The sequence below is a fragment of the Strix aluco genome, chromosome 4 (assembly GCF_031877795.1).
Source record: "Strix aluco isolate bStrAlu1 chromosome 4, bStrAlu1.hap1, whole genome shotgun sequence".
NCBI classification, from domain to species: Eukaryota; Metazoa; Chordata; class Aves; order Strigiformes; family Strigidae; genus Strix; species Strix aluco.
Genome location: NC_133934.1, coordinates 26,770,804 through 26,796,296, shown reverse-complemented (window position 1 = coordinate 26,796,296; position 25,493 = coordinate 26,770,804). Strand labels below are relative to the sequence as shown.

The following is a 25,493-nucleotide window of genomic DNA, read 5'->3' as shown; positions in this document are numbered from 1 at the left end:
TTTGTATCTGGAAAACTGAATCAACAGTTTCTAGTTGCAAATTACAGATACAGAACTGGATTACAGAAAATCAAGTTACTTAAGATACAGCTTTACTGTAAGAAGTCGAGTGCTTAACTGAGCATACAGGCTTCTACCTACAAGCCATCTGAAGTCAGTCCCAGATGTGGCCAGCATGGGATGTTCAGTGCTTCAGAGTTCCTGACCTGCAGAATCAAATTCTTCACTAGCAGCTCTTTGATATTCTCGGTAAGACATCAAGATTCTAACTGGTTTAGCCTCCATAACATTTCAAAGACACAGACTGCTAAAAGCAAGATGAGGCTGACTGTGGGACATCATGACACATATTACATAAATAGTTCAGAAATTCTGTCATCAGACACATGTATGCTCTTTTACAAGTAATTTTAATTATATTTAATGAATGATACAGATTTTGATTTTAAAAAATAGTTTCTGTAACTGCAGAATCTCTATGTTTGTTTTAAGCATTTAACAACCATATTGAAAAAAACCCTGAAATCTCCTTATGGTCCATTCCTTTTATCTACCTCCTCCAAGATGGTTTTGAAATAAAATAGGGATTTGTTCAGTTCTATACATTGCATGGGCAGAGGTCTAGAACTATCCTTCCAAGTTTGTTCAGAAACAAAAGCAGAGTTCATCCTTTTATTGGAAGAGGTAAGGAGCACGGGTTACTCACAGGGATATGTGGCAGGTGAGTGATGCCTTTGAATAGGACAGCTGGCTCAGATTAAAATGCTAAAAGAAATTTTCACTCCTCAGTGAAGCAAGGATATTTATCTGATGAACAAGAGCCAGCTGCCTGCACTGCTGGTGTAGTATACTTCACAGCCTTTCTTCTAAAGGTAGTGCTGATACATTGACTGGTGTGGGTGAGGAAAAAAATAGAGACGTTAAAACATTTTATCTGGATGGTCTAAATCCAGACTCCTATGTCACATAAATTAAGATTCAATACCATATTGTTGACACTACTGGCAACACTCTTGCCAAGTATCTTAAATGATTGCCTAGAGGAAAATTTCTCTTCTGGGCCACAGCTACCTTTGCCTTTCTATATTGCTATGCTGTCTTTCTTTCATTTCTACAACACTTCTAATCTAAATACAGTTTTTGAGGTTCCTCTTGCTGTGGTTCTGTCATTGTTCGTCATTTTCCTTCTTTATATGTCCATATTTAATACTACATCAGATTATTGTTAAAAGTATCCTTGCGTATCCCTTTTATCCTTTGCTCGGATTACAAGACCTAAGATATACATTATAAGATATTTTATAGTTATTTTATTTTGTATTTGCTAGCAAGAGAGAGCAGGTTAGAAGCCCACAGCTGTTTCCAGAGACAAACTACTGTGTGTTCAGTCATTATTCAGCTGACTAGCAGTAACATAAAAATAACTTACTTTGACAGTAGCAACTCTTTTCAACTAAGAACCGCTTGTGTTAAGAAAGGCGGTGAAAAGTGGTTATGAGCCACGACATAGTCCACATGACATTATGATCACAATTCAGTATTTTTAACATTAGAATACTTTATCTAGTTTTCACTAATATTTTGAAACACACCCGAGTAGAAACCAAGGGAGTAAGTACTAGAAAGCTTATGCATGGGCTTTAGTGTACTTGGCCAGTTGCCTGTACAAAAGTTCACATACAGTTTTAGAAATAAAGGTGAGCTTTAAAGGTGAGAAATAAAGGTGTGGCTTACAGTGCAAGGCTTACTTTCCATGTGTCAGAGTCTAAATGGGAACTCACAAAAATGGTATCTAGCACTTGTAAAGAGAAATGGCCACTTAAAAAATGCAGTCTTTTTAAAAAAAATCAATTTGAAATTGAGTATTCCTACAGATCTGTGCAGGTGGGGGGGGGCAGGGGGGAATGTATGCGTTAACTTGTCACTTTAAAGTGTCTAGCAAGAAGCTACAGTTTTTTGACCTCACTCTCAACAATGGTCTATCCACCTTACGGAGCTGAGCTGCGTTCTCTTCAAAGTGTGATTACTGGTTTTAAAATTATTAATGTGGATATTTCTATGCAAATATGCCATAATATATCTCTTTCCCACAGCAAGATTATGCTGCATAGAGGTCTACTGTAATCTAAGTGTGTTGATTAATATATACAGGAATCTTTACCTTCTGTATAAAGTTAGGGCAAAGTTTGCAAGATTCTTACAGTGGTGGTCGAGGACAGCTCAGCCCGGTTGCCTTGACCCCTTTAGACAGGTGGTGGAAACATCCTACCAGCCCAGCCCTTTGCTCCAGTCCAGCCGTGAAAGCAATTTGATGGCTTGGGTTTGTTTCTTTGTGATCTTCCATATGGTGTTATCACTGGAGGCAAAACAATTTCCACGGGCTTCAATACAAGCTTTTCCTTTTGTGCATGTGCCTTTCTAGTAGATGTCTGTCTCTCATAAGCCTTGCCCGCAGGTGACAAATGAGACGTGTGCTTCAGCACTTTAGGCAGAGCTGTGCCTGAAATGGGGCTGACAGATTTCTTCAGCTGAACATAGCCCTTTGTGCGGTTCACATCTTTTTGTTGTTTGGTATTGACTGCTTTAGACACGGAAACTTCAGCCTTAATATTAGATACAGTTCGATAGCGAAGGAACTTTGCAGTCTTCGGCTCTGTACCACTACCAGTAATATTATGTCTGTGTTGTGTTCGTTGTGTTACTTTTTGACTTTTCTCCTTTGATTTTTCTACAACAATGCCATCTAGTAGTCCTTTTGCTGCAGCACGAGCCAAAATATCTTGAACAGACACATTTTCAGGAGAATCTTTCTGAAAATTTCAAAGGAAACAACAACACATCTAAGCCACAACACAGAACTGCAAACTCAGTACTTTAATCCCAGATTCCTCAGAATTTACTCCTTGAGAGAACTACATCAGAATCTAACAGAAAGACTTAAGTCATGTGATAAATGCTAACCAAACTATTCATTCAAAAAATTAAGAATGTGACTGTTGTGTAAAGAGGTATCTGAGCATTTACTCTTCAGAGACTTTGCCCTCTGCAGGCCTGAAGAGGGGAAAGTGAATCCTGGACTTTGTACTACATCTCCCACACTGACTTCCTCTGTAACATGTCTATAATAACATGCATATATATATATGTGTGTGTATCAGAAATAGTTACTTAAATACATAAATACTATCAATAACATTAAACATGAATAATTTTCATGATACTGACAATCCTTGCTCATAATAGATAAGCAAGGAACTCTCAAACTACATTAACTAGGAACCAGGTCAACATCCAAGTATGTAAAGAGAAGCAATGGGAAGAAACTATTTACAACTAGCCAAGAAGGGTTTCTGTAAACCAGAAATTTCAGTTTAAATTGTAAGTACACATTTTCTGCCTTGCGGAAGATGTTCATTGCCAGAATCACCTAAAAATTGGCCATTGGAGCAATTGCTTCTGTGCATTAGAATCTGACTAAAAAATGATTCAAATCAACTACCTGAAACAAAAGTATTTCCTTCTGTGGCAAGAGAAAGTATGGTAGACAGATATACACAGCATGATTAACTTATTAGCTCAGGGAGCCAGATTAAAAAATACTTTACACTGAACAGAAAGAGGTCAATAGTAGATAACTTGAAAGGCTTTTCATGTGTGATTCTCTTACTTTTAATAAAATCTTCTAATTTCCCCCAAGACACAAGCTTCTTTCAAGCACTATAATTGCAGTATGACAGGAAGTGGTACAAATAACCAAGTAAGATTGCGTATCTTTAATTTTCAGTGAAATTCTAATTAGCTCCCCTCCTTCCTTCAACAGGAAAATGTTGATGCTCAGAGATGCAAACTAGCCCTTTAATGCCTTTCCTTGGGAATCACGCCAAGACTTTTCCATTTACTCAGCAAAAGCCCCCCGCCTTTCAAGCCAGATTTGCATGCGCCTAACTTTTGGAAGGAAACATATTCATACCTACTTTATTCAAATTATAATAAACTCTTAATCCCTACGGGTGACACTGTCTGCTTGGATACTGGAAAAATTTGGTGACACATACAGACATAACAAATAACTTTACTATAAACACCATTTATCATGAGTCCTAATCAAGTTGTGTATTTCATTCTAAGGTGTGACAGCAACAATGTATTTCCTCTAGATAGTCCTACCATTGATTTAGGTTGAGACTGCTCTGACCACGAACAGCTCCGGAAGAAAAGGCACATGTTGGAAAGCTCTGCTCAACATAAAACCCCAGAAGTGGCACATTTCAGCTGCTCACCTGTTCTTTGTTCTTAAGACAACTGAAGAATAGCCAGGATTTTTTTTAAATGTTCCGTTTCATATGTTCTTTTGTGGAAAATGGCAATATTCTTCTTCTGTAAAGTGTTTTTAAATGGTAAATTTCTTATCTTACCTCCCTTGCTAGAACAGCTAGAAAACAGCCACTGGAAATTTCTGATGGCTCCGTTTTGAAAAAAGTTTCAGTGGAAGGCTCTGAATTGGAGCAAGTAGAAAAAACAGGAGGAACAAGCCTGTAAAAAATAAACAAATGACCAGAAAATAATATTTAAGGATATAAAAGGAAATAAACAAGGATGTATTAAAAGTAATTTTCAAATTATGTCTTTCAGTGATAGTCTTATTGAGGCTTATCTTCATTTTAAAAAACTGCAATTCGAGAAAGACATGGAAATTCATCTTTTTAGAATTAATTGTTTTTTTCCATTTTTCCCCATAATTCACATTTAATTTTTTCTAATAATTAAGTATATTAACCACCAGATAATAAATATGTATGAGCATAATTAACAGTTCTTTCTCGGGTCTGCAATTACTGGATTATCAAGTTGTCCATGAAGTTGGGGAACACTCTGAAAACACTAACCAGTACACAGAAATTGTGGAGGTGTTAACTTGGAGTTATTAAGTATATGCTCATAATAAATAATACATCTATCTAAGCTAAAAATCTTAGGTTAGAAAAATTGTAATAACTGAGTGCTGTTTTTTCAAATTTACAGTTTTACAATGCATCAGTGCAGAAGGAAGGACGGACTAGCCTTTTCTCATGTGCTCTCTGTACTCCTGTAATCCCTAGCTGTCAGAAACAGGCCTCAAGGATTTAGCTCATAAGGCTGCTAAACTGATACTAAACTGTTTCAGTACAGACAAATGCTATCAAAATATCCTTATGCAATTATTACCCCCTCCTCTTCGCACTGCTCAGGACTGTAAGATACAGCCCCTCCTCAATGCTCCCTTGATCCTCTTGAGACAGAGCTTTATTCAAAGATGGTTACAGAGAAATACATTCAGTATTTGTAAGCAATATCCTGATCTGGCTGGCTAGTCCATTTTAAATGGGAAGTCTGCAAAACCGTTTGTTCCCAAGTTTTCGCTGTAATCTGGATTTTTTTATATGTCCCTCACAACTTGGTAAAACAAGACTACAAAGGCTCACATCCTCCCTGCATTACTAAATAAAACTCTGTGTCTTACGACACACAGGAGATTTTTGCTTTTAGATCTGGTCATTCAATGCAAAAAAGTGCTAATCTTTATTTTGATTGATATATACAGATTACTGTTACCAGGAATCCCTTCAACAAGATGGTCTGACCGTGAAAATTGATGCAAAAAATATCTTGAATTTGATAGGCCAAAGGGAAATGCATGAATGGTTTAGTGTCTTGTCTATACACATCTGTTCCCAATGTGTACCCTTACATAAGGTAAAGCCTTTGCTATAAACTGTCATATCCTTAAGGTAAGCTCATCTTAGACAGTGGGTAAATTTGAAATCACCTTTACAATTTCACAGCCCTAAGACCAGCTGTATGACCCCAAACTCCAGCACAGCCTTATTTTGGTTCAGCATCACTCCAGCACTGCAAAGTAATTCCAAAAGATATAATACACATAAGCACAATTGGCATAAGAGTTTCCTGGAAGCCCTCAATTTTCTTGGAAGAGGAAATTAATATTAAGTAGATCTGTGATGATCACACAGGTTATGTTATAACTTGCCTCTCAAAGACGCTCCTGTGAACATAGGCTAGTAATTCCGCAATGGTCTTTCATTCTAGCCTGCATTCTTTTAGTCAAATAAGTTACCTAATTAATTCTAAGGAAAGTGTACAAGGAACTGTTGTAAGTAGTACATGCATCTTAAATGGCTTGAGCTTTCATCTTAATCATAGAATCATTCAGGTTGGAAAAGACCCTTGAGATCATCAAGTCCAACCATCAGCCCTACTCTACAAAGTTCTCCCCTACACCATATCCCCCAGCATCTCATCTAAACGACCCTTAAACACATCCAGGGATGGTGACTCCACCACCTCCCTGGGCAGCCTATTCCACTGTCTGATCACTCTTTCTGTGAAAATTTTTTCCTAATGTCCAGTCTAAACCTCCCCTGTTGCAGTTTAAAGCCATTCCTTCTTGTTCTGTCACTAATCACCTGTGAGAAGAGACCAGCACCAACCTCTCTACAATGTCATTTGAGGTAGTTGTAGAGAGTGATGAGGTCTCCCCTCAGCCTTCTCCTCCTCAAATTGAACAGTCCCAGCTCCTTCAATCACTCCTCACAGGATTTGTTCTCCAGGCCCTTCACCAGCTTCATTGTCCTCCTCTGCACTCGCTCCAGTACCTCGGTACCTCTCTCATATTGAGGTGCCCAAAACTGGACACAATACTCCAGGTGTGGCCTCACCAGTGCAGAGTACAGGGGACTATCACCTCCCTACTTCTGCTGGTCACACTATTTCTGATACAAGCCAGGATGTCGTTGGCTTTCTTGGCCACCTGGGCACACTGCTGGCTCATGTTCAGCCGACTATCAGCCAACACCCCCAGGTCCCTCTCTGACTGGCAGCTCTCCAGCCACACCTCCCCAAGCCTGTAGCGATGCATGGGGTTGTTGTGGCCCAAGTGCAGGACCTGGCACTTGGCCTTGTTGAAGCTCATCCCATTAACATTGGCCCACCGATCCAACCTATCCAAGTCTCTCTGTAGAGCCTCCCTATCTTCATGCAGATCGACATTCCCGCTTAACTTGGTGTCATCTGCAAACTTACTGATGTTGAACAGAAATGATCCCAACACCAAGCCCCGAGGAACACCACTTGTGACCGGCCGCCAGCTGGATTTAGCTCCACTGACCACCACTCTCTGGGACCCTCCATCCAGCCAGTGCTTGGCCCAGCAGACCATTCGCTCATCCAGGCCATGAGCAGCCAGTTTTTCTATGAGAATCCTATGGGGAACTGTGTCGAATGCTTTTCGAAAATCCAGGTAGATAATATCCACAGCTTTTCCCTCGTCCAATAGTCAGGTCATCTTGTCACAGAAGGAGATCAGGTTTGTCAGGCAGGACCTGCCTTTCATAAACCCATGCTGACTGGGCCTGATCCCCTGCTTGTCCATTATATGACTTCTAATGGCAGTCGAGATGACCTGCTCCATGACCTTCCCTGGCACCAAGGTCAAACTGACAGGTCTATAGTTTCCTGGGTCCTCCTTGCTGCCTTTCTTGTAGATGGGTGTCACATTTGCCACCCTCCAGTCCAATGGGACCTCCCCAGTTAGCCATGACTTCAGGTAAATCATGGAAAGCGGCTTGGCGAGCACATCTGCCAACTCTTTCAGCACCCTTGGGTGTAACCCATCCGGTCCCACAGACTTGTGTGCATCCAAGTGGTGTAGCAGGTCTCTGACCACCTCCTCTTCAACTGTGCTGACCTCATAATCACACTATATATTTTATTTATGGTGTTCTATTACTGCTCTGTTTAACTGGTTACCAGCAGCTTTATTGTAGCAAGACCTACGCACGAAAACATCCAAGATATGCGCATAACTGTGAAGGAGGAACTGATTCTGGAATCATCATTTATGAAATTCAGTCTTCAGTCACGAATTTGCTCAGGTCTGCAAAAAACCTAATGTAATTTTATTCTCCCTTTCTTACATCCAAGATTGCCTTCTATCTGAAAGTAAAAGTATAATTTGGTGATATGACAAATCTCATGTTTCTGCAAAACACTGAATAGATTTTGGTTTGGCTTGGCAGGAGGGGTGTTCTAGACAGGGGGGATTTTTTTCCTGGAAAAAAAAAAAAACAGTATTTTTTTTAAGATAAATTCTTGGTTTTATATATAATGAATTTATGCATTATTTGTGTTCAAATAGTTCAGAGACTGTTATGTTCCAAGGTCCCTGTAGTTCTCTCCACAGAGTAATAGCTGCACAGACATCAAGACATGACAGACGTCACAGAATTTCAAATCACAAAGGAAAACACATTTTACAGCAAGAATCCATAAATGCTTTTGGACTAGCATAGCATCATTGGCAAGACATACCCTGACTTCATCCCATTTAGTGTAAAATTTCAAGCAGGCTGCTCTTTCCTATCAGTGATTTGCAAGAAAGATGGATTTTGTTGTACTGTATCTTAACATTATGCGCAACATACCTCTTTTTAATTTGGACAGGCCAGAGTTAACATTTACCATTTTAATTATGCAAAATTTAAATACACTGAATGATTATCTTGACCCACAAGTACCTTTCCTCACAGTGGCCAAGTCATTAACACCATCTAAGTTAATATAAAATCTAAAAATACAGCTTTACTGTCCTGTGCTTTTGGCAACATAAACTCTTTTAACCTGCATCCTGCAATCAACTATTATATCTACATGCAAGCAAGTGCCAACTGTTTGCATTTATCTACTGTGACTGAAAGGAAAATCCAGAAAGTATCCATCAGTCTTTTTACATTGCTCCAGCTGACAGGTTTTAACTACACATGAAGTATACAATGCACAAACTTCTTTCATATAGATTTGTATTTGTTACAATTGCACAGGATGTTCTACTGTAACCTATCCCCCCAGAAGTCAGTCATCTGAATACAGGGAGGAGCAATCCTACAGCAGAGGTTGTTATTATTCTCACATTTTAAGACTGGGTTTCTTTGTCCTTTGAAACTGATCCTTCTAAGTGAGAAGCTGAGAGCATGCTAGCAAGTTCCCTGACTTTTAGTCTCCATTTTACCTTCAACTAGCTTCATTCTCTGAATACTGATAAGATGAAAGCTCTATCAGAAGCTCACCACAATGTTAGTTCCAACCAGTGATGCTTTCCTCCCATCTCAATTTCAGATGGGAACAAAAACATTAGACGAAAAAGTCAAGAGGATGCTACTTAGTACTCTGATAACATCAAAGGAATGCAATGAGAGGCAGCAAAAACCTATTTTAAATGTTAATCTAATGCAAGACAGATCAGTCTAGGATAAGAATTATGCTAAATTTAAAGTTACACATATTTTTTCCATAGACAAAACTCCTCATTCCATACCTATATGGTTGTACTTGATTTTCTTCCACTCCAGAGTCCAGTGCTTTTTTCACTACTAGTTCATTTTCTTCTGGGTAAATTGAACAAGTGCAGTAAACAATAGCTTGTACTTTGTTAACTACAAAACAAACAAAGTTTTCTACTGTTCAAATTCTTCATACACACAGTGGTTTAGTAAGGACTGAATCCAGCATAAAAATTTTGCTTCGATGTCATTTTTACAAATAAAATATATCCTCCTGCACAGATTAGTACTCAGTCTCTAGTGGGTTTTAATAAGTAAAATATTTTCATATATTTGCAGATTTCAGTAGAAATTCGGGGCTGCATCCACTCTTTTCACACAGCTACCAAAGGAGGGGGGCAGAAACTGGCCACATGGAGTCAGACTACATTTACAACTTTTCCAAAGCAGAGTATGACTAAGCCAGTAAGCCAGTTCACGATACAATGCTGAAGATCACTGTACTAATAGCTGCTGAATACTAGGACACAGATACACCTTTAAACTTGACGAGACGATTAGGGGGTTTAGTTACACACTTACCGTTAACTAACAGAGTAATCGGCTTATTTTTAACTATATAAAACCTGGTGGCAGTGCAATGGAAATGGCAGTACAAGGTGTTCCCAGAAATCCAAGAGCTGCACACTTACATTTCATTGCATGCATCAACTCATTAAGCTGCCTCTCAGCAAGAATACTGAGTTTATCCTCCGATACAGATCCTTGGAAAAAGTCTCTTAGCAGTCCTGCATCTAAATGTAAAGAGTTGTGACTTTATTAATGCAACTTGTAGTAGTGTCTTAAAATTCAGCTGTTTGCAGAAAATGCTTTGGTAACAGAGCTGATTATTACTAGTGCAGTGGGAAGGTAGGTTGTATGAATTACAATACCAAGGAATGCCCAAATGATTCTTCTTTCCTTCTTTACCTGTAATTACTACTGCCTCTTATTTGTTTCTATTTAATGAAAATTGTACAGTGAATAGACTTAGACAAACAATCAATAAAGGAATGTAATCAAGGGAAAAATATATATATTCATTGGTATCTTGAAATAAATTCTCTATCTATAGTCTTTTCACTTTAAAAGAAAGGCTATATACACTCTGCTCTCCAGAATAACCCTCAAATGTCATACTATTGACTTGAAATTGCCTTTACAAAACACTCTTAATCCTTCAGTGCCACCTAAAAAGATTTTTTTTCTTGTTGAGAATCGTAAGCTAGGCCAAACATGTGTGAAAAAATCATCTGCGTAATTTATTTATTCTCTTTTGTATTTCCATAGTAGTCTGCATGTACATTAGACATACAGAATTATGCAAGTTATTTAATATATATGTTTTATAGTAGTTAAACTAAAAATCTAAAAGGAAGGGTATTTTATAAAATTATACAATTTACTGAAGCAGCTACGATGTCCAGACTACAGTAGTTGACTACTATTTCTACCAGAAAGCATGAGCTAGTTATTGTATCAAAAGTTACCTCTGTGTTCATTTAAAATAAAGTCTACTGGGTTGCCCACGCCCAGCCCAGAGCATTGTGGTAGCAGCAAAATAACTTTTGCCTCTTGAATTCTCGGGTCTGTTGGTCCAATCTCAGTAAAGTCTTCATGTAACAAATGAATATCTGAAAAAAAGGGAAAAACTCAACAGTTCTACATGCAAGCAAACCTGCCTAATTTTAATGTGATAAAGGTGAAGAGACTGGTGTTACACAGACTTCCACAGAGCTAGAGGCTGCTAGACCGAGGTCCCCCAAAGTATGTCCCACTGATTTCAAACAGACCGAAGGACTAGACCTTGGCATCTTGCACTGAGAAGTCTGCTAATGGGGTTCCAGAGTCCTGTTGTATTCTGTTCTGATTCTGTGCCTCCGGGTAAACCGGACAAGTGCATGTGTTTTGGATTAACACTCTCTGAAACAGGTGAAAAATCAGACTGAAGGCAATAGCCAAGACACCAAATAAATGGATCCAAAAGTTCCCAGCTACCAGCTACACCAACCACTCTACAGTAACTACTTATACGGAAAACTTCAGCCTGACATTTCAGGAGCCTTCACCTATGATGGTTACTCTGCAACTTTTGATTAACTTGACTGTAGCTGAAGAGTTGTCAGTTCACCTTATGGCAAAAAATAAGTTGTTACTGCCCTCCGCAAATCCTCAGACAAGAGATCGCTGAATCCTGACAGAAGCATGACATATTTACAGATATCACAAACATCTACATTAAATACTTTATGCACACCAACGTGTTTTAACACCTACTTTTGCATCCCATGTGACTGAACAAGTCCCTCAGTTCGTCTGCTTTTGCTGAAGATTTTACACCACAAACAAAAATTCTGGACATGCTGTGAATTGTCAGCGCTGATATATGGGCAATGGTCAGGTGGGAACCTACATGAGCCACTAAAATGTCATCACCTGCATTCAACAGTGCCTGGGCAGAGTGCACAGCAAGGCTGCGAGACTTATCCTAGAAAACAATGACACAAAATTAAATATGACCAACTAATTTGGTTTCTATGAGTGCCACACTTCCTTTCCAAGTTAGGAAAGTATTTAATCATTTTCATGACAAACTAGAAAGAGGGGAGGAGAAAAACTAATCATGGATAGCTGCTAAAACAGAATTACAGTACAAACCCAAGCATCTTAAGTTAAACACACTAAATTTAAATAATTTAATTCTAATTAATGCATAAGAAAGCATAATATCTATAGGTGAAAAGAAATGTTAAATGCATATCACGAGGAGGAACTCTTAGTGACAGCCAGTTCCAGAAAAGATATAGGCCACAATATGCAAAATTCATCCTCAGAGGCAGCTTAACAGAGAAATGTAGAACTATTCACACAGCTCTTGAAGATAATTATAGGAGAAATTAAGCCCTTACGAATCAAAAACTAAGATTTTGCGGAAGTTTCAACACTGAGGCAGATTTGAATGCAGAAAGCACATTTACAAGAGTGATCTCATACTACAGATGCTGAAGAGAGAGATACATATCAAACATCTCCATCAAATTAATAAAAAGGCAAAGAGTGAAGATATGGACTATGGGTACCAAGTTTTGCACCACACCTGGAAAATACTGGTGTTAAGGAAAAAAAAGCGCTAAACCTTTAAGTTCACATTAATGTCTATGTACCTACTTACACCATTTAGGTGCCACCGACCCCACCACACAGAGATGGAGTTTTTGAGGGTTCTGTTTCCTAATTTTGATTATTCTTAAGCAGTACTAGTCAGAATTTGTTCTGGTGACCTGTGGAGCTGTCACGTATAGTTCTTTTCTGTAAGTCTCCTATTCAAAATACACACACTGAAATGAGATATTCAGAATTACTTTGTAAGTAGAGTAATAAATTTTCAGGTTAAAATTTTGAGAAAATGCTAAGCATCAAGGGAAAATGCCCTTTGAAATGTTTCTGCTAAGCACTCAGGTCACCAGACACTTCAGATAATTTGTGGTTGTGTGTTGTTGCAGGGTAACTCCAAACCACCACTCTACAACAGGAACCTCTTGCCTGGAGAGGCTAATGATGGCAAGTCAGGAAAAAGACCAGTGGGGTTTATGGACATTTAGGAACCACACTGCACAAAATACAAAGAACCATCATCATTCCATCCCAAATATGCCATTGAGGAGGCAAAGATGTTACTGTATTAGCATACTATTATATCTACTCACTGAGGGTAATGCATGTAGAGTTACACAGAAACTTTCCTCACATTTTCAGAAGTGAGACTGCCTCTTTGACCACTTCTGATGTTTATTTCAACAATTTTAAAATTAAATTTAAACCATTTTAATAATTTAATTGTAGCTATTAATTATAAGCATTAATATTTACCTGCTAAATTTATTAAGTGAATCAGTTTCCAACCTTATGATTATTAAAAACATCCAAAACCTTTTGAGAGCATGTTGCTGCCTGATTTAATAGGACAATCACACAATACATGACCTCATTCTAATCCCAAGCAATTATTTTAGTTTGCAATGATATTATTACAGAATCACAGAATCATCAAGGTTGGAAAAGACCTTGAAGATCACCTAGTCCAATCATTAACCTAACACTAACAGTTCCCAACTACACCATATCCCTCAGCGCTATGTCGACCCGACTCTCAAACACCTCCAGGGATGGGGACTCCACCACCTCCCTGGGCAGCCCATTCCAACACCTAACAACCCGTTCTGTACAGAAATGCTTCCTAATATCCAGTCTAAACCTTCCCTGGCACAACTTGAGGCCATTCCCTCTTGTCCTATCGCTTGTTACTTGGTTAAAGAGACTCATCCCCATCTCTCTGCAACCTCCTTTCAGGTAGTTGTAGAGGGCGATGAGGTCTCCCCTCAGCCTCCTCTTCTCCAGACTAAACAACCCCAGTTCCCTCAGCCGCTCCTCGTACAACATGTGCTCCAGACCCTTCACCAGCTTCGTTGCCCTTCTCTGGACACGCTCAGGTAATTCAAGGTGTCTATTCAAGGGTGACATCAACTCACCTGCAGTAAGAGTTTGCAATCTGCAAAAAGATCTAAATTAAGCAGTTCTTCTTTAAGAGAGGAAGGAAAAAACAATACATCATGGCAATGTTGGTCCACACAGTATGTGTAACGGTCGAAGTCTGACACAGATTCAACTCTTGTGAATCCCTTCTTCTTCAAATCGCTGAAAAGGTCTTGAAGGCTGTTAACATGTAACTCTGACCATTAAATACACAACAGTTACTTAAGCAATATAGTTCATATTGATTATATGGATTTTTGCCTTTTATTCTTTTAGTGTGCATGTATATACATATGCATATATATATATATAAAAAATGCAATACTGCCTAATGCAGGAGGGGAATTCACTCTGGTTTAGGCATATACATTCTGGTTTGAAACAATTAAGTTAATAAGTCTGATAAAATAAATTAAGAAAGAGGTATGTGTCTCCAGAGGATGATTCAAAGCATCAAAACATAAACGTCTGTGTGCTCAGGAGACACTGTAGCAAATTTACTGCTGCAATAGTTTAGTTCTTTCAATTGCTTTCAATTTAGCCCAGCTCACCAATGAATTTAATGGCTGATAACTGAAATAATCCTTCTGTAAATGTAATGAAGACATAAATGCTGAGGCTTGCAATTCAAATATCATGAAGATTCAAAAGTACATACACCAAGACTTGTTTGCTGAAATGCAGTTTCAGATAGTGCCATAAGCTTACATGGTACATTAAACGTAGGATCAATGCAGCAGCTTTTAGTTCAGTCTTATTTAAAGGCTGCAAAATCACAACCAGACTAAGACACCTTCTCTATCTTGAAAACCCTATATAACCTAAGCACCGAACATTGGTCCAAGACAAGAGTATGAATACAAAATTCTTGAAAACATAATAAAATGGATTACCTGTCTAACAAAACACGTAACAGGATAACCTGGTATGGTTCATGTATCAGTTAGTACAGAACTGGGAAGACCAGTGTTACCTATATAGTAGGCCACTGAATATACGGATTTTAAAAAGTGTATTTTTATTTCAAGCTTACACTATCCTTACAGAATAAACACCAGTATTAAGTATTGTATCTGTCTTAACACCCTTTGCCAATGTTATGGCTTACAGTAATACAGCTACTTTTAAAGAAGTTTTCTCCTTCTGTATTCTTCATTACAGAGTTTACTCACCCATATAGTTTCTTCTAATTTTATTTCCTCATTTATTTCGTGAAAGACCCACACAAACAACAGAATAGTAAGAAAAACTGTTTCACAGCTTTCTTACAGTTTATGAATACCATTACTGCAATATACAAAAACTACAAACATAATGTCACTGGACTAAGCAGAATGTACTGTTAAGAAATTTAATATAACCTGGGAATTCTAAACCAAGTGTGTAGTAAACTATACCACTTCATATGTAAAAACCTCAATATTAAATGATACTTTACAGACCTTACCTGATTTTAAATGTATTTATCCAAACACATAAAGGTACAGCAGAAGCCCTTTGTTCTTGCTTCCGTATGGTTTCTGGTAGAATGTATTCAATTGAAAGAGCATCATGTTTGACACGCCATCTTGCTAGCGCAGCTGCCAATTTGGTCCTAAAACTACAAAAGCATAGTCACAAGTTTAATAAGTTCTATAAATGTTTACATCAGCTATTAACATGCAACATTTCTATTACAATAGTATCTTACTCAGAAACCAAAACCAAACGTGGGGCCTATTTTGCACGCTGTTACAGAAAATACACAGTTATAGGACATTTTCTACCCCAAACAGCAGTAGATGCAAGGTCATATTACATAGCTGAGACCGTTTTACTTAAATGCACAAGGGAATTATGAATTACAAGACAACTCCTAAATATATCCATTTTCTCAGAAAGCTAAAAAAACCTCAATGTTTTGGAACTGCAATCTGTGGAATACAATCATCAGCTTTTTTTTGTATGTTTGAAGATATAAATACATATATGTGCAGAATGAGCATTTGGTAAAAGCTGACCCCTAAATGTGTACAGCAACAACACAAGTATGATGGCAACCAGGAGTCAGTTTTATTATTACATGAAAATGTCAGAGGAAATATTCCCAGTCTTTTCTTTTCACAAGCTTTATGCATAATCTTGATACATGATACTTTAAAGCAAATAAAAATTACCAGTGAGCTACTTCAGATGTCAAGGTGTATTTATTGCTTACCACCCTCCAGGAATACCTTGCACTGATATTTATTAACTTTTTGGGCTATTCTGAATCCAGCAGCAACACAGGGTCTTTTCCAACCTAAATGATTCCATGATTCGAAAAAAAGTTCTTAGCATGTATACCTGTTTAGATAATGCTCTATTTTCCGAACTTCTGCTACAGGTTCCTCTTCATCAAAAATCTCTCGTGCTTGAAACTTTCGGTCTTGTAGATCATAAAGCATCACAACAAGCAAGCTGGTCAATTCATCTGGCTGCAACAGAAAAACAACCGGATAGAGAAAGTGACTGTGTTGGTTTGTCTGTGTGTGTGGCAGGGGTTTGATAGCAGGGGACGTGGCTACAGCAGTGGTCCCCTGTGAGAAGCTTCTTGAAGTTCCCCAGCTCCAAGTTGGGCCTCCCTCTGGCCAAGCCAACTAGCGATGCTGGCTATGCCTCTGTGATAACATATTTAAGAAGGGGAACCTTGGAGGAGGAGGGGGAGTTGTGAGGAGGACACCTATGCAAACACCGAGGTCAGTAGAAGAGAGGAGAAAGGGGGGGGGGGGTTGCCGGAGCAGAGACTCCCCCCTGCAGCCCGTGGTGAGAGGGCAGGCTGTGCCCCTGCAGCCCATGGAGGTCACCAGTGGAGCAGACGCAGTCACCCTGCAGCCCATGGAGGACCCCACGCCGGAGCGGGTGGCTGTGCCTGAAGGAGACTGGGACTCTGTGGGAAGCCCCTGCTGTTGTAGTTCAGCACTGGAAGGACTGCAACATGTGGGAAGGGCCCACACCAGAGCAGCTCAGGAAGAGCTGCAGCCTGTGGGAAGGACTCACGTTGGAGAAAGTTCGTGGAGGACTGTATCCCATGAGACACACTGGAGCAGGGAAAGAGTGTGAGGAGTCCTCCCTGAGGAGGAAGGAGCTGCAGGACTGACCACGCTCCCCATCCCCTGACCCTGTGCCACTGGTGGGGAGGAGGGAGAAATCAGGAGCAAAGCTGAGCCCGGGAAGAAAGGAGGGGTGGGGGGAAGGTGTTTCCAAGGTGTGGTAATGCTTCTCACTGTCCTACTCTGTCTGTTAAGTGTTGTTGTTAGTGTTTGAATTAAATTTATGTTCTTTTTCTTCCGCTAAAAAGTCTATCTTTTGCCCCTGACCATGGGTGAGACATCCCTCCCTGTCCTTATCTCGATTCCTGAGCTTTTTGCTTTATTTTCTCCTTCCCATTCCTGAGGTGGAAGGGGTGAGCGAGCAGCTGCGTGGTGGTCAGTTGCCCTCTGGGCTCAAACCACGACAGTGACACAAAGCATGTCTTACTTCTGCGAAAAGATCCATATCAAACAGCAGTCTACTATGTAAGAGGCATTAAAAACTCCAATGAAACACTTATTTGTAAGAATATCAAAGTAATTCCTCATGCAGAGCTAGTAAAACACCAAAGAGTTTTTTAAAAACTCAAAATACACAAAGGTTATTTAGCTTATCAAAATTAAAAACATTCTCCATAAACACAGATAATATATACTGTATCTTAACAATTTTTAATGTTATCAGAATTTGAACTCTGAAATTATTTTCTCCTCATAAAATAGTTCCTTGAATAGCTAAGTGAACAAAAACTTGTCTATCAATTTGTCTCTTGTGGGATTCTTCAGCATATAACAACTAATAAGCTCAGTATATAATAACCATTCTGCAGTTGGGACACTTGTAGAATCTCCTTTCCATGTCTAAATGTTTAAACCAGGGAGCATCTCCTTCTCAGAGACAGTAATTAACAGCACTTCAGTTTCTCTTGTCTACCTCTTTTCATGAAATTCCTACAGTTCTTATGACTTCAAAAATTCTTACCTTCCTACAAATATTACCTGAAGTAGCTAGAAAACTCAAGTTATTAGGGAAATACCACCACATACAAAGTGTTACCACGTAAGTCTTACTTCCTTAGAAAAACAAGACAAAAATCAAATGTGTTTTATCATTTGCCTGCTCACATCAATCTCCACAAATAACATCAGTTCAAATTCATCTTGTAACTTTCAAAGGCATCAAAGACTAACTAGGAAATGAAACATGGGTTCAATGTATTCTTCTTTCTGGTGGGGTCCACTCCCTGCTTTACAACGCCCAGGGACAGGAAGGGAACCTGAGTTTTTTCCCCACTCACAAGGGGACACAGCTGGGAAGGAAAGTGCATGGACATGGACCGGCTCATGGACAACATCTCTGAGCAAGTACTACACTGCAGTAAGCATTATAGTTCACTCTCCTACCTTCTTTCTTTGAAGGTTTTGATTCCCAGCAGTAAGGTGCAATAAGAATCTCACAAACAACTTATCTAGAACTTCAGAGATTGATGCTTTAGACAACTGAAAAGGACGGCACTATTTCAGGCTGAGGCTACCATGTAGTTCAAAACAACAAATGTTGTTTTGAAGAATGTTGCAGAATCCTCAGAAAATATTCTGATTACATCAACTCAGAAAATACAAAACTTATTTCCTCACAGAAAATGTTTGCTTACTATAGACTGGCATGGGTAAACACAACTATCTAACAGTATTTCTTCAAGAAGATCTTGATCTGCAAAAAAAGAAAATGTTGACAAGTTACACTATGAAATCTACAAGATTCTATGGAAGAAAAAAAACAACTTGTAAATCACTAAAGAAGCTGAAAGTTTAAATATTATGAAAATTAAGGGCAACTTCAATCACAAAGAGTAGCAACTCTAAATAATTCCTTTACATGAAGAAATATAGAGTTTAAATGTTTGATTTCACAAAATGCTAACAACACTTAGATATATTTGAGGGATACGAGTAGTTCAGTAGAACAAAAAAATTCAAAGAACAAAAAATTCCCCAGATCTCCGATGTCAGGCAGAATCTAAACACTTAGGTTTTCTGTATTTTCTCTGTTGCATCATTTCTGTTGTCAATTCTTGGAAAAGTTTTGTACTTACATTTTAGAGCACTGAAAGCCAGTTCATGAGATACATACTGGGAATACTCATCTTTAAAAGTCAGCATGGGAGATACTGAGTCATCACCATACCGCACCAATATTCCTTCCTTACACTTTTCAGTACGAATGCTTTGAAAAATCTTAGCTGCATTTATGTATACAGAGTCATGATAGCCATTCTTCTCAATCAGAGTCATTGTTCTTTTTTCAACAGATCCTTTTTCATCTGAAATTTTCATTTCACTCAAGTCTGAAGTAACATTTGTAACATCCTCATGTAAAGACACCAAGTTACTTTCAGAACCTGGCATTTTTCCAGTGGCTGATTGTGTAAGTGCAAGTCAAAATCCTGCTGCCTCTGCAAAAAACAAAGTTGGTATTGAATTATGAAATTTTCTTTCACTAGAATACACTTTTCCCTCCATTTTCAAGTTTTCAATAGAACCTATTTTCTTTTTTAGCCTCTATTCCTGCAAATATGTATATACATATATCATCTATCCTTCTATATATCTATCATCTTACATATAGTAGAAAAGCATTTAATAGTTTTCTTACCTTATTTATTTACACTAATGCAGATAGAAAGACTGGTTACTTGTTTCAAAGAGGCCAGTGCTTTACAGCAAATGATCCTAAACAGACTATATGCAGAGACTTGATTCTCTATGTCCAATAAGAAGCATTATTATTGCAGACAGAATAGTATTTCTTACTAGGAATTATCCTTTAATAAAGACACTACAGAAATTTCAAAGCAGCCATCGTCTCTTCCAAAGAAGAACCATCTTGAAAAGAGTTGCAGTAAATTCCACATGTCCACTAAACTGTGTGACTGTTCCTAAAAATGGATAATAGAGATCACCTAAGTGTTAATGTATTTAAAGTATTACCTAAAGAGCACAATTTTAAATGCAGGAAATCCTTCTGACAGGCTCTGAATATATTATCCAACTCGCCATACATCCATGTGTGTTTAATTTTCTATGCATCTTACATAAACAGTAAAATAAAAATTGCCTTCCCCAGAGGTAAATAGGGCTTCGAGAAAAATAAAAAGTCCCCAGTGTTAGCTGAATCCAAAAATACGCTTAAGTTTCACATAAAAACCTACTTAAAGTATATCTATCACAGTGCTTGGATTTATTCCATTTTCTCTGGTTGCTGTAACATACATTTATGACAATGTTTGGAGGCTTAGAAGTCACGTTAAATGTTCAGAAGAGGGCTAAGCCAAGACAAATTTAGTCACAGAGGAAATATTTTTTTTAAAAAGTAAAACTAGTCTTCCTGTCTAGAGAAGAATAATACAAGAGAACTGTGAGGAATTTAGCAGCTTTAGCACAGAAAGCTAGGCACGGATCAGGTGCTGAAAATAGTTCTGGATATTTTAGAATTAACAACGAATATCAGAAGTTGTTCTTTTTGCCAGTCTAAAGATCCAGAAAAGAAGGTGATACTCTGACCAAATAGAAAGGATCTTCTCTTTTGCTACATAATTTAGTTCAGTACAAGCATTCTCAAGCTTTTTCCCTGTGATCCCCCACATTCCTCAGGATAAATTACATATGGGTCAGACATACTTGCCCAGCATCCTTTTTTCCTCTCCCTTTCCTCCCCATCACACAAAACATAGTGGCAAAGGAGGATGGCAGCATGCAGGGTTGGAGGGGAAAGGAGGAACACAAGCTGTTACTTCTCCAGCAGGCAGCCATGAAATGCCCCATGCTGAGCCAGCATTCTTCCATTCAAAGTGCCCTTCCCCAACACAGGTGACACTCAGCCCATGCCTCCCTTCTCCAAGTCAGAGTCCGCCCAGCCCAGCATGCTCGACAACCGACCAGTATTGCTTCCTGAGTTCTGGTGCCTCATGTGGAGGAGGCCACATCTCTTTTCCCTTTCCCAAAATATGCTCTGCAAAACTGAGAGCTGCTAACCCTGTAGAAGCAACTTTTACTGTCTCTTTACAGAGCTCCTGGGCCTCAAACAAAGAGCTGCTTCTTGTGGGAGTCAAGCACCAACACCTTTAGTGTTAGATGCAGCACTGATGGATCCATGGAGCAAATGTAAATTTATTTTATGAAGCCATATTGAAGCAGGACAAGCAGTGTTATCAAAAGAAAGCACTATTCTCCACTGGAATAAAGTACCAGATTACCTCAACCAAACTGAAATTCTTGAGCTCAGAAAGGAAAAAAAATCATAAACGCTTTCAGGATGTTTGACACTAATTTGACCACAAGACATGTGCATGACTTCACAGAAACGAGGACAGGATCTAACAGGGACCTGGAGCTCAAACCCTTTCTCCAGCTGAACACTAAACATTCCTTTTTAGAACATGTAGCAAGTGAACTAATCTTTGTGGTGTCAGGACTTTCAAAGACTCGTAGGGTTCCCAATTACTGTCAGTGACTTCTTTGCCAAAGCTATTTTTGCTGACCCACAAGACGCTGCTATTAAGATGATTTGATGAACACACTTTCAGAAAAGACAAATGTCATCTTAATAAAGATGGGATGATAGTGCTCTGCCCTGTGCAGACACTGCATGGTTGCAACACTGCAAATCACAGCTTGGACTACTGAACTCTGGGCCAAGCTTGAACACCAAGCTTGAATGATATGAAGTTCAGCTGGGAAGAACTAGAGAAGAGAGAAAAGACCCTGCCTTTGTCTATGGAAGAAATGAGCTGAATCTCAAGGGGGTTGCTGCAGAGAGATGAAAAAAGAATGTGAGGATAGAAAAAAATAAAATCAAAGTTTCTAATATTCCAGAGTGCTACAAATGTTAAATCAAACTGATTTGGACCCAAATCCAGCATCTCTCCATACAGTCTTAGCACACTGATTCAATGGTAAAAATACATACATACTCTCAGCGAACTGGCTGACTAGAGGTACAACTGCCTCATTTACAAAGCAGAAACTTGCTGTTGAAATAAAGTTTCCAAGTTCTTCTCACTATACTTCCACACTGTTTTCCTTAAGCTTGATCATATTTGCAAGTTAGAGTCGTAATAGGGTATGCAGAAGAAAGGATCTTAAAGGCACCTGTGACTAAAATTTAACGGACAGTTAGGGGACAGCTGTTGTAAACAGTTTGTGTTGAAAACAGCAAGCACCTATCTCAGGACAATATTGGTTGTGAAGGCACAGAACACAGACAAGAAAGTATCTCCCCACTTCTGCTTCCAAGTCATAATCCACTAAACTGCTCGCAATGACCAGGACAACTCCCTGTGAGCACAACAGTTCAGCGAGCAATACCAGTAGCCCCACAATGCAAAGGGGGTGCTTCTTGTGTACATTATTTGTGCAGCAGGATGTACAAATCTCTCTTCTGAAAACACCTCTATTATGGATGCAGATAGACTCCCGTAACACAAGTTACTGTTATCCAAGTACAAACAATAGCAATAAAGATAAAAAGATAGCAGGCTTCAAATAGCAGAGTGACAACTAGAGAGGAGGCTGGAGAACTAAATCGGACCACACTGCTTTACAGGCAGACAGTGCGAGGTAGGAGGCCTGGAGGCATTCACAACATTTTTTCCTATCCTTCTTCCAAAGACTGAGCGGACCTCTCAGCTGCTCTGGCAGGCTCTACATTTGAAATGTTCAACACATGTGAAACTGAGGTCACAGAAAAGCCACTGGAAGAGCACCTGAAGAGAACGTGGGTGAGAGAACAAAGACTTTGTGCTCATGCTCTGAGGAAGCTCTTGAACAAGACGTCTGAGGTAACCTTTTTCTCACTCCCTAAACCATTTAGGAAAAAGTAACACATCAGGTATCTATCAGGCACCCTCACAGGATGCCCACTGAACAGAACTCTCTCAAGACCAGCAGGTTTAAATCCATGAGTGCGCTTTAATCATTGCTTCCCAATACCAGAGATACACTACCCTTTTAGCTAATCTGCTTGCCAATGGAATTGAAGAAAAATTGGATTCATTTATTTGAATGTTCTCAGTTTCAAGCGGAGCTGTCCGCAGACCATACAGTTTTGCAATTATGAACAGCACTGGACAAATACAGTATTTGTGGCACATAATATAGATCCACATGAATAGCAAATAAAAATATGTTTCCAGCGTATATGTAACTTTGCTTAAAGTGAAAGGTAACTAGTGTATCATAAACACTCAGCTTGAAGGATGGCTCCAGCTTTGACTTAATGAACTCAAGTGAACAGAATTATGACATTTATTCACCACACAGCATAGGATACGTACACCATCAATGTCACTGATTCCTCTGTTTATATACCAATACATGTATTTTTCTTATTTCTTCAGTTATCACCTTTGTCAGTAGCCTCTACGATACAATTCAGGAAAAGATAAACAACAAACAACCCCACAGCATTTGTGTTGTATCAGGTACAGCAGGCAGGCTGGCCACCCAGTACTACTTCGTATTAACAGGAATTCATGAAAAGTGGCTCTGTGAGCATTCACATGGTTCCTCATACACCAACACACAGTAAATCTTTGACAGCCATATACTGTGGTTTTTGTCTTACTAATGTTATGGGTATACATGACCTGCTTTCTAACAGCAACTGCAACTGTCTGATACAGAGTTACAATGGATGGCAAAGCTTCTACTGTCCCCAACTTCAGTTAACTAAGCTGGAGGGGGGGGAAGATTAGTGAAAGTCAGGAGAAAAAGCCAGCCACGAGACCATTCCCCAACTCCCCTTTATTTATGAGAAACGGTCCCTGTCAACTCATAGTACTGTCACACAGAAAAAAGATACCTCTTTGTATAAACATGCAAAGGGCTTCCTGAAACACTGGGCTGAAAGGCCTTAAAAAACAAACAGCTCCCCCAAACCACACAGGCGCGGACGGGGCAACACCCAAACCCCTCTCCCTGGGCAGGAACCCGAGGGTCCTTTTTTAACTGACAGGGTTTCTCCCCCTCGCTTCTCCCTCCGGGGATGGCGGCGCCGGGCGCTGCGGGGAGAGGCGGCCCCGCCAGCGGCCTGCCCTACGCTGCCGCCGGGCCTGAGGGGCTCCCCCGGGCCGCGCCGGGGCAGGCCGGGCGCTGGAGCCCCGCTCCCGCGGCTGCAGTTACCCTCCGCCCCCCCGCCCCATGCCGGGCAGGGGAGCGGCGCCCGCATACCCCCGTTAACCCTTACCGCCGGCGAGGGGCTCTGGCGGCCCCGCGCCCGGCTGGGCTGCGGCCGCTGCGTTCGGGAGGGGACGCCGCCCCGCTCTGTGCTGCGGCGGGGGGGCTCCGCCCGCCCAGCTCTCCCGCCGGTCCGCGCCGCCGGGCACCAGCTCCGGGCCGGGGGCGGTGGTTCGCGCCGTGGCGGGCGGGGAGGCGCTGCGGGGCGGCGCCAGGCGCTGGGGGCGTTAGTGCGGCTGGGCGCCCCGGGCCCGCGCCGAGCCCTGCCCTCGGGGGTGTGCCAGGGGTCGCCCAAGTCATTCCGAAGCCACACGAAAATGCCAAGATCCACCCTGGCAACGGCACGCGCGCACGTGTGCGCCTGTGTGTGTGTGTGTGTGTGAAAAATGGTTTTTAAAAGAAACACTCCCCAAACAGTATTAATTCTTCCAAATTTCATGACCGCTTTAAAAAATAAATCTTATCAACGCTTGCATTCCGAGCTGCATCGACGCACCACCAGTTACAGGACTGGAAATCCCACAAATACAGGAACAGCCCCAGATAAGGTGCCGGTCGCTTGCACTTGGAATTAGCAGAGTGCTATTACCATACACCATGCTCTCGTAATGTTTTAGCTGTCTCAACCTCTGCTTTTATTCAGTCTTAAAACACATAATTGGATCAGGCTTTTAAGTTGCTTCCAGACTTTTTATTTAAAAAAAAAAATATTGAAATTATTGCAATAATCAACCAATAAATCACCTTGTCAGAAATCTACTTTTTCCCCATAAACTTCATTACATCAGTGCTGTTATGGGCAATTTTAAACTCTCCTGAATAGAGGAAGATCCCGCATGACTCAGTTAAAATCTGTGATGACCTTTGGTGTGTCATTTCTCTGATACAATCCTGCCTGGCACCTCACACAATCATCTGCCACAGGTACGAGCGCTCTTAACACGGGGAAGTTAGAAGTTCAGACTCACTTCTGCAGTAGGACTGCACAAAAACAAAGTCTTTGGTCTAGGTTGAGTTCACATTTAGTAAAGCTCAGTACAAATCTTAGCACATCCGTGTTTTCACAAATTGTGAGGTCCTAGAGTTTTTTGGGAACAAGCTCCATTGAAGCACACAAGCCAATGCTTGTTATCCCTGCCAAAAAATTGGTCGCTAGCCAGATCCCCTTCTGGTATCAATATCATCAAGATATCTAAGCAAGCCAAGTTGCGACTCTGTGCAACCAAGCTACGACTCTATGCAAGTGCATGCAACAGGACTAGAAAATTTGGAGAGTTAAAAACAGTCCTTAGTTTGCTGA

General features: G+C 40.0%; 1 protein-coding gene across 4 annotated transcripts; it reads right to left on the bottom strand.

The window, feature by feature from the left end:
* Positions 1-391: 391 nt before the first annotated feature.
* Positions 392-24,310, bottom strand: NSUN7 (NOP2/Sun RNA methyltransferase family member 7). Of its 4 annotated transcripts, XM_074822410.1 has the most exons (12): positions 24,204-24,310; positions 19,614-19,896; positions 18,613-18,671; positions 16,233-16,363; positions 15,355-15,507; positions 13,904-14,087; positions 11,652-11,862; positions 10,865-11,008; positions 10,028-10,129; positions 9,371-9,488; positions 4,416-4,533; positions 392-2,810 (listed from the first exon to the last, which is right to left on the bottom strand). In XM_074822410.1, exons 4-12 carry the CDS (start codon positions 16,331-16,333, stop codon positions 2,244-2,246), a joined length of 1,698 nt encoding a protein of 565 aa, XP_074678511.1. In that variant the 5' UTR covers positions 16,334-16,363; positions 18,613-18,671; positions 19,614-19,896; positions 24,204-24,310; the 3' UTR covers positions 392-2,243. The 4 variants fall into 4 exon arrangements, 3 of the variants coding, with proteins under 3 accessions (XP_074678511.1, XP_074678509.1, XP_074678510.1); XM_074822408.1 differs by lacking the exons at positions 19,614-19,896; positions 24,204-24,310 and adding an exon at positions 19,054-19,366; XR_012623061.1 differs by lacking the exons at positions 19,614-19,896; positions 24,204-24,310 and adding an exon at positions 19,054-19,344 and having other exon boundaries at positions 2,699-2,810; positions 4,281-4,533.
* Between the last annotated feature and the right edge of the window lie 1,183 nt (positions 24,311-25,493).